The following is a 12,485-nucleotide window of genomic DNA, read 5'->3' as shown; positions in this document are numbered from 1 at the left end:
CCAACTAAGCCAGCCAGGCGCCTGCTCCCAATATTCTAAAGCTCCTTTTACTGCCTCTGTCTCAGAGAAGGTACTTACTCTTCCTCTCTAGGCCTCACCCAACAGCCCTCCACTGCTGCCCTGGACCTCATTGCCTCCCCCTTCTCTGGAACTGCTCCATCTGGTAACCCTTCCCTTATCTTTAGTCTCTCTATCCAATGGTTTGTGTCCTGCACCTATAAGACTATATAAGTATGCTCAACACATTTTCACAATCCAGCCAAACATCAAAGCTATACTCCTGCCTCTTTTGTCCCTTCCCTGACCAAAATGGCCATTTATACAAATTGCTTCACCTACTTCACTTCCACCAACTTCTCAATCCATTATGGTTCATCTCTTCTATCTCCTCTCCATTGGCCCTTGCTTTATTGAATCTATTTTAATTAAGATACAAATGACCTCCTAATTGCTCGATGGAACAGCTCCATTCTCTTTTCAGTGATGACACTTCTAGAAATTATTTTCATCTTTAACAGTATTAAAAATACTCTCTAAAGATTTTTCTCCTCCGCTTCCCAAAACTCCCTGATTTTCATGGGCTCTTCTCCTCCATGTACTTTTTTTTTTTTTAAAGATTTTATTTCTTTATTTGAGAGAGAGAGAATGAGAGAGAGAGCACATGAGAGGGGTTAGGGTCAGAGGGAGAAGCAGACTCCTTGCCGAGCAGAGAGCCCGATGCCGGACTCGATCCAGGGACTCCAGGATCATGACCTGAGCCGAAGGCAGTCGCTTAACCAACTGAGCCACCCAGGCGCCCTCCTCCACGTACTTCTTAAATATCTAAAGGATCCATACTCATTATTCTACAAGTACTCTCTGAGGAACAACCACCCATTTCCGCATAAAATACTATCTATATTTTGTTGTCCCAAATTTCTTCCTCTAGCCACAAACTCTCTCAAAAGCACCGAATTCATATTATCACCTGCCTAGAAAAAACATCCATCAGATTGTCCCCAGCAAGCAACTCAAACTTCTAACAGGTCTTAAATCATGTTCTTTGCACCAAATCTCCACCTCTCAGGTAATAGCATGACCAAGCACCCAATCCCCCAAGGTAGAAACCTTAGGGTCCTCCATGAATTCTCTTTCTCCCTCAGATCCCCACCCCTATTCTATCTGTCACCAAATCTCATTCATTTTACTTCCTAAACTCTCTTGAATCTAGTGCCCTCTTTCTGTCCCCATTCCTATGAAGGTACTTAGGATCTTCTTTATCTCATAAATGAACCATTTCAACTAACCTCTACCACTAGTCTCTCCCTCATCTACTCTTATTCTGTATCACTACCAAAATTATCTTCCTAAAATAAATTCAAACTTCAAATGGCTATCATATTTTCCCCTGTGAGACTGGCAAAAACTAAAAAGGAAAATAATACCCTCGTTGGTCAGCTGTGTAGGGAAATGGACCTTCTCATAAACCTGGTGGGGGAGTTATTATTAGGCAAAATATTGAGGCAATATCACCAGACTTATAAATGTGTACACCCTCTGATCTAGCACTTCTATTTCAAGAAATTTGTTCTAATGAATTCACCAGGAAGTACACAAAGATATACAAGTATATCCTAAAGTTCCCATCATTCCCAGCAAAGGCCAGACTTTTTTTTTTTTTTTTTTTTTTTACATACTATACAATTTGCCTGGAATGTCTCCCTCCCAACTCATGCCCTTCTTCACCTGGTAAAACTAGAACTCATCCTTGAGTTCAAAGGTCAGCAACTCCATCTTGTCTCCACAGCAACTTGGTCCCGCCTCTGCATCACAGTGCAACCTCTCTTTCTCTCCTGTAGTAGACCGTAAGCTCTCTAAAGACAATGGTTTTATGTATTTTTTATTTATCACCTATCCATATCTGCACTACTTACAACAATGTCTAACACAGAGTAGGGAGCCCAAACACATGTGTTGAATGAAGGCGTTTTCTTCCTCTTCACACAAAGAATTCTCGGATTTCCAAAATCTGGAACTTTTAAAAGGTATTTCCTAAAATGCTGGTGGACTCCAATATATGCTATGTGAAATTCCTCTATTATAACAGGTTTTCAAGCAAAGCAAATTGTGAATTTATATAAGCAAATAGTCTGTGAGTCTTTGTTTGAAGTTTAGTTCCTAAAGGTACAAGAATCCCCATACTGGGTCAGAACTGTGGTCTATCCAATTGAGGATTTTATCTCTGAAAGTGGTACCAAGAAATATGTTGTAAGAAGATACAGCTATCCTTCCAGACGTTAAGTTAAAAATGTTCAAGTGTGTTCCAAAACATCTTACTTTTCTTCAATAACCTACTATGAGTCCATCATACTTGAAAATCATGTTTTGGAATCATTTAAAGTTTCAACACTACGCCAGAGCTCTTCTCCAGGCTATCTGTTATATAAATGGCATTTTACATGTAAGCAGAATAAGCACATAAGTAGTACAGAAGTAGCACCGTACATCCATACACAAGAATATAAGTAGTTTGGTTATACATTTTTTCCAAGTTGAACTCCTTTTTAGTTTCAAGAGGATTCCTAATTCTAATAAAGGCTTGTAACAGCCTAATCACATCCTTCATGATTTCAGAAAGTTCAGTTCTACTCCTTTCCGTCTTTGTCTTTCTAGACTGAAGAAATCTCATCTTTCTATTGTGTCCTTATAGAGAAATGGCTCTTTACTCTGCACCATTTCACTTTTCTTAATTTTGAGTTATCTTACAGGCTCCAAACTGAAACAATAATGCAGGCAGGTCTACGAGATTTACTTTAGTTTTATAGAAGTCAAGAAAATTTCACCCCTGATGTAAGTTAGGAAAGACAGCCTTCAAAAATACCTCTGACAATCATGGTACCCCAAGACTTACAGGAAATCATAAGGTAGTCCTCACAGTTGCTTTTGTCATCATCTTGCTGGTCCACGGGGATCCCATTGGCATCTATGACTGCTTCAGAGGCACAATCTGCTACCAATACTTCTTCTGAAACGACGTCCGTTGTCAGAGGGTCGGTGACGATTTCTGCTTCTACTACACTGTCATGAACCACGTGTTCAACATGTCCAACATCAGATACATGTATGGATTCACTCGTCAAGACGTGTTCTGGCATAGACATTGAGGCTGAAGTAATGTCAGAAGCTAAAACATCATCTGGGACTGTGCAATGTGCTAAAGAAACTTCTTCAGTTACATCTGAGTCCAGAACTTGCTCAGGAATGATGACCGTTTCAGATACATCTGCTTCTTCCATGATATCGGGGCACTGAACATCTTCTATAACAACATCCTCAATAACATCCTGGATTACAACTGAGTCTGGGTCATCAGGAACAAAGTTATGCACAGTTATGTCTGAATCCACAACATCTGAAACAAAAACAGTTTCTTGTACTTCCACAACAATTTGATCACCGTCCATGTGTGTAGCATCAGCTCCTTAAAAAAAAAAAAAAAAAAAAATTAAAATCACAAATTTCAGGTAGGTGTGCATGACTACCTCAAATAATGTAAATGTTATTTAATTCCTACCAGTAAAACAGACTAGCTCCTCAGTTTTCTCAAACACTAACACAGATTAAAGAGGGGATCTATTTTTGAATCATACCAGAAACAGAAATTTTTAATACAAGAACTTTTATTCTCATCCTGAATCAAGCGATACGGAAATACAGAAAAACAAGGCAATTGAGCCAGTCTCTCTCTCTCTCTCTCTCTCTCTCTCACACACACACACACACACACACACACACACTCATGAAAGTAAAATTCTAGCCTCACTAAAGTTAATCCCATATGCAAAGGTACTTAAGGGATAGTTATAAAAGTAAGTAATGCAAGTTCAGGTGACAAATACACCATTTTCCTTCAATATATGTGTTTTCATTCCTCTCTCCTTCTTGTTCCATCTCTTTCTCCTCAACTCTTATTTTTTCTTCTTTCCACCTCTCCCATGTATCTCTTCTATTTTTACCCCTTCCATCTTTACCCCTTTCTCCCCCTTTGTTCTAGAACAGTATCTCACCAATATCCTCCATTTATGACTACAGAAATTTAGAAATTATCCTCTGAATCTAGGATATAAAAGGATCGGGGCATAAATGAAAAGAGGGCTAGAAGGCCACAGTTATGGAGAAAAGACAACTGGCTAGGGAGTCTCTGTGGATAGATGAGATGCATAAAGTGCAGCTGCTCTGGAGTGGTGGAGGCCAAGGTTAGCTGGAATGGGGCCTGCCCCAACTTCACCAGGGTATTCCGTCTCCAGCCAGCCTCCTCCTGTCCCCCCATACCCCTATAACCCAGGCAGCTCCTCAGAATATAAGAAACCTTACTCTGGTCTACTCTGCAATTAAGGAACAAAGGTAGAAGGTTGAATCAGTTGAAGCCCCGTTGAGATTAAATGACTTCACCAAGATCACACAGTTTGCACAGATTATGGTGCTCCATAAATATTAATCTGAATGAATGCCACAAATGGGAATCAAAATCAAATATCCTTGCCAAAAACATAGGATAAAAGAAAACAAATCCAGTATCTTGGATCCTGGTCTAGAGAAAAGCAAAGTTTTATAAAAGTCTTAACCTAAAATGCTAGTGTGTTGATGAGTGATTCTGGATGTGACTCAAACCAGGCTGAGTCCAAGCAGCTGCCTAACTCAATGACTGTGTGTCACTGGCCAGGTCCTCAGAGACATATGGCTTTGCTTAACAAACACGAATGACCAACAAGGGCCAAAAATATCATTAAAAAATGTAGGAAATGTTACAGCCAGTTAATATCCATTTTAATTACATCTAGAAATAATAAAGAGTATGTTTACTTTAATTTCTATAGGACTTCTACAAAATGCTTTATACTCATTTATTTTCCATATTCTCAATATTAACATCAGCAACAGATCATTGTAATCTCCATTTTGCAGACATGAAGTTGAAAGCATTTGGTGGCAAGAAGACTGATTATAAAATCTAAATCAGAGAGTACAGTTTGGACACTTATTCGTTTTGTGACCCTGGGCAAGTCATTTAACCTCTGAGTTTCAGTTTCCTCATCAGTAAAATGAGGACAGTAGTATCTGCCATGCATACCTCACAAGACTGTTGTGATGATCAAATGGGAATGTATGGGAAGTGTTCTGAAAAACTGTAATGAGAGGTTTCATTATTATTAGGACATGAAAACGGAGGCCCTGACAGATTAAGTGACTTGCTCAAAGATAAACAAACACCGTAAGTGTTAACAATCAGGGCTAAAATGCAACAGCCCTTCAATCCACCACTTAGTCCATGACCCAGGCTCACTTGTGGCAAGATTAAGCTACTAAATAGTGTGTGTTTTTCTCCAAAGAGCTTAGTCTCTTTTTCAAGCACATCAATTATACTTCATGTTCTAATGAAGAGAGAATTATACCTTTGCATTTATCATTGTCAAACTGAAGTTACCAAATGTAAATTAAAAGACTATTCCAAGTTAAGTAAAATACATATACCCCCACTGGATTAAGAGATTGAAGGAAAAGTTAAAATTTAAAATCATTAATATTTAATTTCCTGATAAAGTTAATCACTATTTCTTTAATATACTGCAATATGATCATTTCAAGTCCAATGGAAAACTAGTCAACGTTTTATTTATAAGGGTAGCTAGCCAGTGTGATAAAAAACCATTTTACATTATAAAACCTAGCATAATCACTTTACAATGCTACATAATTGGAATCACAGGTAATCTGAAATTGTGAATACATTTTTTTTCTATTTTTAGAACTTCATGAATTTAAGAGTCCTTGTAGTTTGGAGAGTGAGGTAAGACTCCGTCTTCCTGAAGCAGAGGGCTCCTTTTGTCACCTTGTGAGAGACAGTGTTATAAAAGTAGGATGGGGTCAGAAGGTGGAGGGCCTGAGGCTTATACTTTACCTGCTGGGTAATTGAAAACAGACAAATGACACAATCTACACGTTATTTTTTGATGTATTCTAATTGGTGGGCTGGACAAAAGAGACTAAGGGTAAGGAAAAGAATTTAAAAGTTACTGCAGACTAAGAATGAGATGAAAGAGAATGTCTATGCAGGAGGAAGTAGAATGAAGAGATGTAAGCAAGGAACATTTTCAAAGGGAGAAGTAACCGGACTTAGCACCGTAACTGGGCAAGATGCAAATAACTGAAGAGAGCACTGGTGTTTTAATACCGCTGCTGTTATGGAGAAGAACATGAATATTGGTTGTGAGGGAAACACATTTTTAAGGACAGGAATAATAATGTGCTCATTTTAACAAATGTAGGCGTGACAGGATAAAAAGATACCTAAGTGTGAGTATCAATGTGAGAGTCTAGCAATTCATCCACTTGATAGCCAACTCCAAATTTGGTAGTTGGGAAGCAGAATGACCCAAGTTATACCTGTTGCATCAAAAAATGAGTGTGGCTCTTGTGGTTGTAATTGAAGTCCATCTTCATCCATGGCCTTTAATTCTCATCAGTCACAGCTCCTAAATCAGAAAAAAGTAAACCAAGCATTACTTTTTTAATATCATGTATTAAAAATCTCATATTTATATTTCTGAAACACTCAAAATTATGTGAGAGATGAATACCTATCAAAAATTTATCTATGAAAGAGAACTTAACTGATGTCCAATGATATATGGGCATCTAGATGACAGGAAAGGCAGATAAACCAAACAAGTCAGCTGTGCCATTTTTTTTTTTTAAGATTTTATTTATATGGGGGGGGGAGCAGGGGGAGTGCCAGGCAGAGGGAGAGAGGGAGAAGCAGACTCCCCACTGAACAGGGAGCCCGATGTGGAGCTTGATCCCAGGACTCGGAGATCACGACCTGAGCTGAAGGCAGTCACTTAACTGACTGAGCCACCCAGGAGTCCCTGTACCTAGCTTTTTAATTGAGATACTGCTTTCACACATCAAGTATACACATCCTGACGAATTTTTTTTAAAGATTTATTTATTTTAGAGAGAGAAAGAGACAATGCGGAGTGGGGGTGGGCAGAGAGAGAATCTCAAACAGACTCCCCCGCTGAGCGCAGAGCCCAAAGCAGGGCTCGATCTTACAACCCAGAGATCATGACCTGAGCTGAAATCAAGAGTTGGACGCTTAACCGACTGAGCCACCCAGGCGTCCCACATCTTGATGAATTCTGACACAGGCATAAACCTGTATAATCACTAAACTACCCAGATCAGGATCTAGAACATTTCCAGCACCCTAGCACTCTTGTCTCCTCTCAGTCCATATACCCCATATTCCCAGAATGGTAACCAGTTTTAGTTCAATTTAAACACACTCTACAGCTTACTGGGGGGAATTTTCTGCACAATTTCCCCATTACTTCTCTAAATTTAATGTAGTCTATCTTTCAACCAATACATTAAACAACTGTAAAAATTCAAAATGTATAACTATAGTAAACACCCTTTGGGAATTCTGCCTAACTTACATCGACCCCTCTTAACTGACCCTCCAATCTAGAGAAGTAAATTCCCACAGTGTATTTATGCTCTCCAGGGCACAGCTGACTGGCACTAGGTATAAAAAAGTAAAAACAAGTTCATCTGTGAGCATAACAAAATCAAAGTCCTATCCCTGAGAATCTGAAACCATGAACAAGGGTCAGTCTTCTCCCCACCACTACCACCACTGGCTGTAACACAGGAGATGAGGAAGGACATTTTCCAACTTCAGGTTAGACTAGTGAGATAAGGTTTACAAATAAAAAATAAAAAGAATCCAGAGAATGCCCGGAGAAATAAAGTAGAGGGAGCAGGGAGGGGAGGTTTAACAACAGGTTCTAGACCTTTCTGAAGTCCAGCTATAGAACCTTATCTGCCTTAGGTTTTTACAAGACAGCCCAATGACCTTAATGCTCCCTTTTCTACTTAAGCCCAAACTTGTAAAAATCCCAAAAACCTGGGGCGCCTAGGTGGCTCAGTCGGTTGAGCAGCCGACTCTTTGGTTTCTACTCAGGTCATGATCTTGGGGTTGTGGGATCAAGCCCTGCATCGGGTTCCTGTGCACTCAGTGGGGAGTTAGCTTGAGGATTCTCTCTCCCTCTGCCCCTTCCCCTGCTCACGCACATGCGCTCTCGCTCTCTCTCTAAAATAAGTAAATCTTTAAAAAACAGACCAAAAACTTAACCAATTAAATACTACACTATTTAATACTAATCACTAATCAGGGATTGTGGTTTACTCATGTTATAAATACGGCATAAACTGCCTCCCTCATTGGTTTCCTTATCTACTTTCTCACTTTCTAATCCAGCCTAAATAGTACTATTCAGATGCATTTTTCTTTTACATTTATCATTTTTTGCTGATGATATAAGTACTGAATGCTTCTTACTAAAATTTCAAATAACAAAGTGCAATTTTTTTGAAGTATATTATTTTAGTAATCTCTACACCCAACATGGGGCTCAAACTCACAACCCCCAGATTAAAAGTCCCATGCTCCAACTGAGCCAGCCAGGTGCCCCGAGTCATTTTTCTAAAGCATCAGCTAGATGGTGTCATTTCTCTAAAGTTGAAAAATGTTTAACGGCTCCCTCCTGCTTCCAAATAAAGTTCACACTCCTGCCATCTAACTTCTGGCCCCAAACTATCTTTCCATCATTCTCTCCCCTACCTTCCCTTCAAGCACCTTCCCCCACCACTGCATGCACACACTTCAGCCAAACAAAAATGTCCCATGTCCCTAATAAGACCCCAGCTCTACACTGAGCTCAGGGTTTCTTCTACCTGGAACACCTTTCCCTTATCAACTCTGCTTAGACCTTTTCCCCAAGTCTCCTTCCCCACCAAAAAAGAAAAAGCTGAAAATAATCTCTCCTTCCTCTGAATTTCTGCCACACTTTTATCCTTTTACTCTGATTTTACTTGTTTGCAATAAATATTTATTTATACATATCTTATTTTCAGATGTTAAACTTACATATAAATAGTTCTTAAATATCCATGAAAAACTCAAATAACATTAATGTAATAAATGGATTTTCAACATGTCATCTCTGAGACATATTCTATTCATTTTCAAGGAAGGACATGTTTTGTGTTATTTATTCAAACTGCTTCAAATTAAAAGGAACAAAAAATTTTTCAACTATGAAAAATGGAAACTATACATGCTCTGAATAAGTTGTCAACTGCTCTCTCCCCATTAAAATCACCTCTGGCGGGGCACCTGGGTGGCTCAGTCGGTTAAAGGTCTGCCTTCGGTTCGGGTCATGATCTCGGGGTCCTGGGATCAAGCCCTTCGTGGGGCTCCCTGCTCACCGGGGAGTCTGCTTTTCCTTCTCCCTCTGCCTCTCCCCTCACTCATGTTCTCTCTCGCAAATAAATCTTTAAAAAATAAAAAAGAGGGGCGCCTGGATGACTCAGTTGTCAAGCGGCTGCCTTGGGCTCAGGTCATGATCCCAGGGTCCTGGGATCGAGCCCCGCGTCAGGCTCCCTGCTCCGCAGGAAGCCTGCTTCTCCCTCTCCCGCTCCCCCTGCTTCTGTTACCTCGCTCACTGTGTCTCTCTCTGTCAAATAAATACAAATCTTAAAAAATAAATAATAAATAAAATAAAATCACCTCTAACCATAATGCTTTCTCTTCTCCCCACTTTAAAAATGTAATTACAAAATGATATAGTAAATTAATCTTCTAAACATAATGCCACACTACTACCTGAAATTAAGCCAATTAAGAGGGCAATAAGGGGGGCGCCTGGGTGGCTCAGTCGTTAACCGTCTGCCTTGGGCTCAGGTCATGATCCCAGGATCCTGGGATCGAGCCCCGCGTCGGGCTCCCTGCTCTGCGGGAAGCCTGCTTCTCCCTCTCCCACTCCCCCTGCTTGTGTTCCCTCTCTCACTGTGTCTCTCTCTGTCAAATAAATAAATAAAAATCTTTAAAAAAAAAAAAGAGGGCAATAAGGATCCGTTAAGGTATTAAGGCCCCCTCTCCAGTTTCCCTACATAAACCCAATCCCATCAGCTCTAAGAATTCTCAACCTACACACTAACTCTTTTGCTGGGTATTCATCCTCCTTGGCTTTTCTATTAGAGTTTGACAGATAATCACTCCCCTGGATTCCAAAATTCTCTCCTTCCCTCATTTCTCTTCCCACCTTCCCAACTGCTGGTTACTCTGCCTCCCCAACTCCTTACTGCAGCCTTGCTCCAGAAGGTACACTCAGCCCTCTTCTCTTCTGCTTTTTATTCCACAGTTTCAACTACCATTTACACAAAGATGAGTCCCCAAATCCACATACTCAAGGTAGCACCTAACACTTCCACCAGACTGCCTGTGGAATATTTTCATCAGGATAGAACCCTGCTTTCTCCTGACATGGCCACTATGGCCTTTTCCTTCTTCCTGCTTAAATTCAGTCAGGTTGTCAGACCTTCTCCGTTTCTTCTCCACAACTTCTCAGAAATCTGTCCCTCTCTTTTTAGTCCCAGTGTCACCGCTTACTCTCAGCTTCCTATTTCCCCATCCCCTCCTCCCCCCACCCCCAACCCAGCACCAGGGGATGAAAATAGCCTCTCCACTGGCCTTTCTGCCACTCCCACAACAAATGACAAGGAATCCTGTTAACATGTGAGGGCTGGGGCCAAGTCCTGAGCAGGCATTCCTGCAATCTGCATCTGCTGCACACTGATCCTCTGAAGCACCGCTTTGATCACAGCACTCCCGCTTGCAGTTCCCCAATATGCAAGCTGCTCTACAATGTTAACCCCAGCTATCATAACAGACTTATTTGCCATTATTCCCATCATTTTACATCCTATCCGTTTATTTTCTAACAGATATTCTGGCCCAAATGGTGGGTATCCACTCACCTTATTTTTGACATAGGTGAGCAGTAATTATTAAACAGTTTTGACTGATTATTTTTCATTCTATTTTGTCATTACAAAATTCTAATCCAGAAAAAACATGTTTTGTACTTCCAAGCGGAGATGACTATCCTTCAACTTTGTAACCCCTGTGGGGTTAGAAGTAATTCTCTCTGACAATCAGAATGAAACCAATGTTCTTAGAACAGAAGCTACTTAGAAGAGTTCTCAGGATTGCAAAAAACTTAGAGTGGGGAACGTGCACTAATAACATAACTGAAATTGCCCCTGCCTTTGCTGCAACCAAGCCAAGTTGAATCTGGAGACAAATAAGCAGAATGGTTCAGAGAACCAATACTCTAACAATTTAGGTGAACACATACTAACGTTTTGTCTGATTACCAAATGTCCTCAAAAATACTTCTGGGACCCCACTCTCACCTCAAGGTTAGTAAAATAGTCCCTTCCCAGTTGCAAAAATCATGATCCTAAACATGGTGTGGAAGAATTCACAAGAGAAAAACATACAGTTTTAAGGGAAATAATGGGTTGAGAGAAACTCAAAAAATTCACAAAAACTTTCTTCCATTCTTTAAAATAAAGCAATAAAAATACCATACCAAGTTAATAGGTATAGCAAGGGCATTTATCTATCTTAAATTAGGGATAGCGAATATATTTCCATCTTGGATCTCTTGATGCCTAGACACTGTAATGATCCCCCTTCTTGAGCAAGTTAACAAGGTGCTTACATATTTACTTGGCTTTTTCTTTTCTTTTTTTTTTTTTAATTTTATTTATTTATTTGAGAGAGAGAGAAAGCATGAGGTGGGGAGGGTCAGAGGGAGAAGCAGACTCCCTGCCGAGCAGGGAGCCCAATGCGGAACTCGATCCAGGGACTCCAGGATCATGACCTGAGCCGAAGGCAGTCACTTAACCAACTGAGCCACCCAGGCGCCCTTTACTTGGCTTTTTGCAGCTATTATGCATACAAGAATTACTTTTCTGCTTTTGGCCTCCCAAACACTCACTGCTTTTTAATTTTATGACTCAATCCTAGTTCCTCTCCCTAAGTCAAACTCAGAGAATTAAATTGTGCTATACACAGTAAATGGAATTGCTCAAGCTGCAAGAAAGGCAAAAAGCAGATCTGTCTCTAAGAGAATTATTTTTCCTTTTTCTTAAGTAAACTCTACCCCCAACACAGGGCTCGAACCTGCAACCCCGAGATCACGTCGTCGCATTCTCTACGGAGATTTTTCTTTGAGCAAAAGTGGAACTGGTGAAAATTTACATTTAAATCCTAATTAACATCTTCCCTCTTAAGCTACATTTCTTTCCAATTTTTTCCCCACGTTGTTCGATGTTGGCCATTATTTCTTCAGATACCTAATTTTCAAGTATGGAATTATATTTCACTTCTTTTACCAATTCAGCCCTTAAATTAAATTTGCCTCTAAGCTAGCCACTCTTAAATTCGTCAACTCCTCTTTATTTTCACTGCTACCTCTCTAAAAAACTCTGGTTGTCTTACATCCAGAACCCAATGGGGCCTTTCTAATTAAAAGACTTGAGCCCTGGGATGCCTGGGTGGCTCAGTAGGTTAAGCGTCTGCCTTCGGCTCA

At 40.2% G+C, this 12,485-nt stretch overlaps 1 protein-coding gene across 5 annotated transcripts in view; it reads right to left on the bottom strand.

Moving 5' to 3' along the window:
* The window catches only part of ZFX (zinc finger protein X-linked), a 54,517-nt gene that overhangs the window by 25,373 nt on the left and 16,659 nt on the right, over window positions 1–12,485 (bottom strand). For 4 of the 5 annotated variants that reach the window (XM_045876005.3, XM_045876007.3, XM_045876004.3 and 1 more), the window contains exons 2-3: window positions 6,424–6,512; window positions 2,891–3,460 (exon numbers count right to left, since the gene is read on the bottom strand). In XM_045876005.3, coding sequence (XP_045731961.1) covers window positions 2,891–3,460; window positions 6,424–6,484 — 631 coding nt within the window. In that variant the 5' untranslated portion in view covers window positions 6,485–6,512. Of the gene's footprint in view, window positions 1–2,890; window positions 3,461–5,110; window positions 5,166–6,423; window positions 6,513–12,485 lie in introns of those variants that run through there. The other variant, XM_045876006.3, reaches the window with a different exon arrangement.

The sequence above is a fragment of the Mirounga angustirostris genome, unplaced genomic scaffold, assembly GCF_029215605.1.
Source record: "Mirounga angustirostris isolate CCGP_5_RB_7025 unplaced genomic scaffold, mMirAng1.0.hap1 SCAF_11, whole genome shotgun sequence".
Lineage (NCBI taxonomy): Eukaryota > Metazoa > Chordata > Mammalia > Carnivora > Phocidae > Mirounga > Mirounga angustirostris.
The sequence above is the reverse complement of the archived record's forward strand: the minus strand, read 5'-3'. Positions and strand labels throughout refer to the sequence as shown.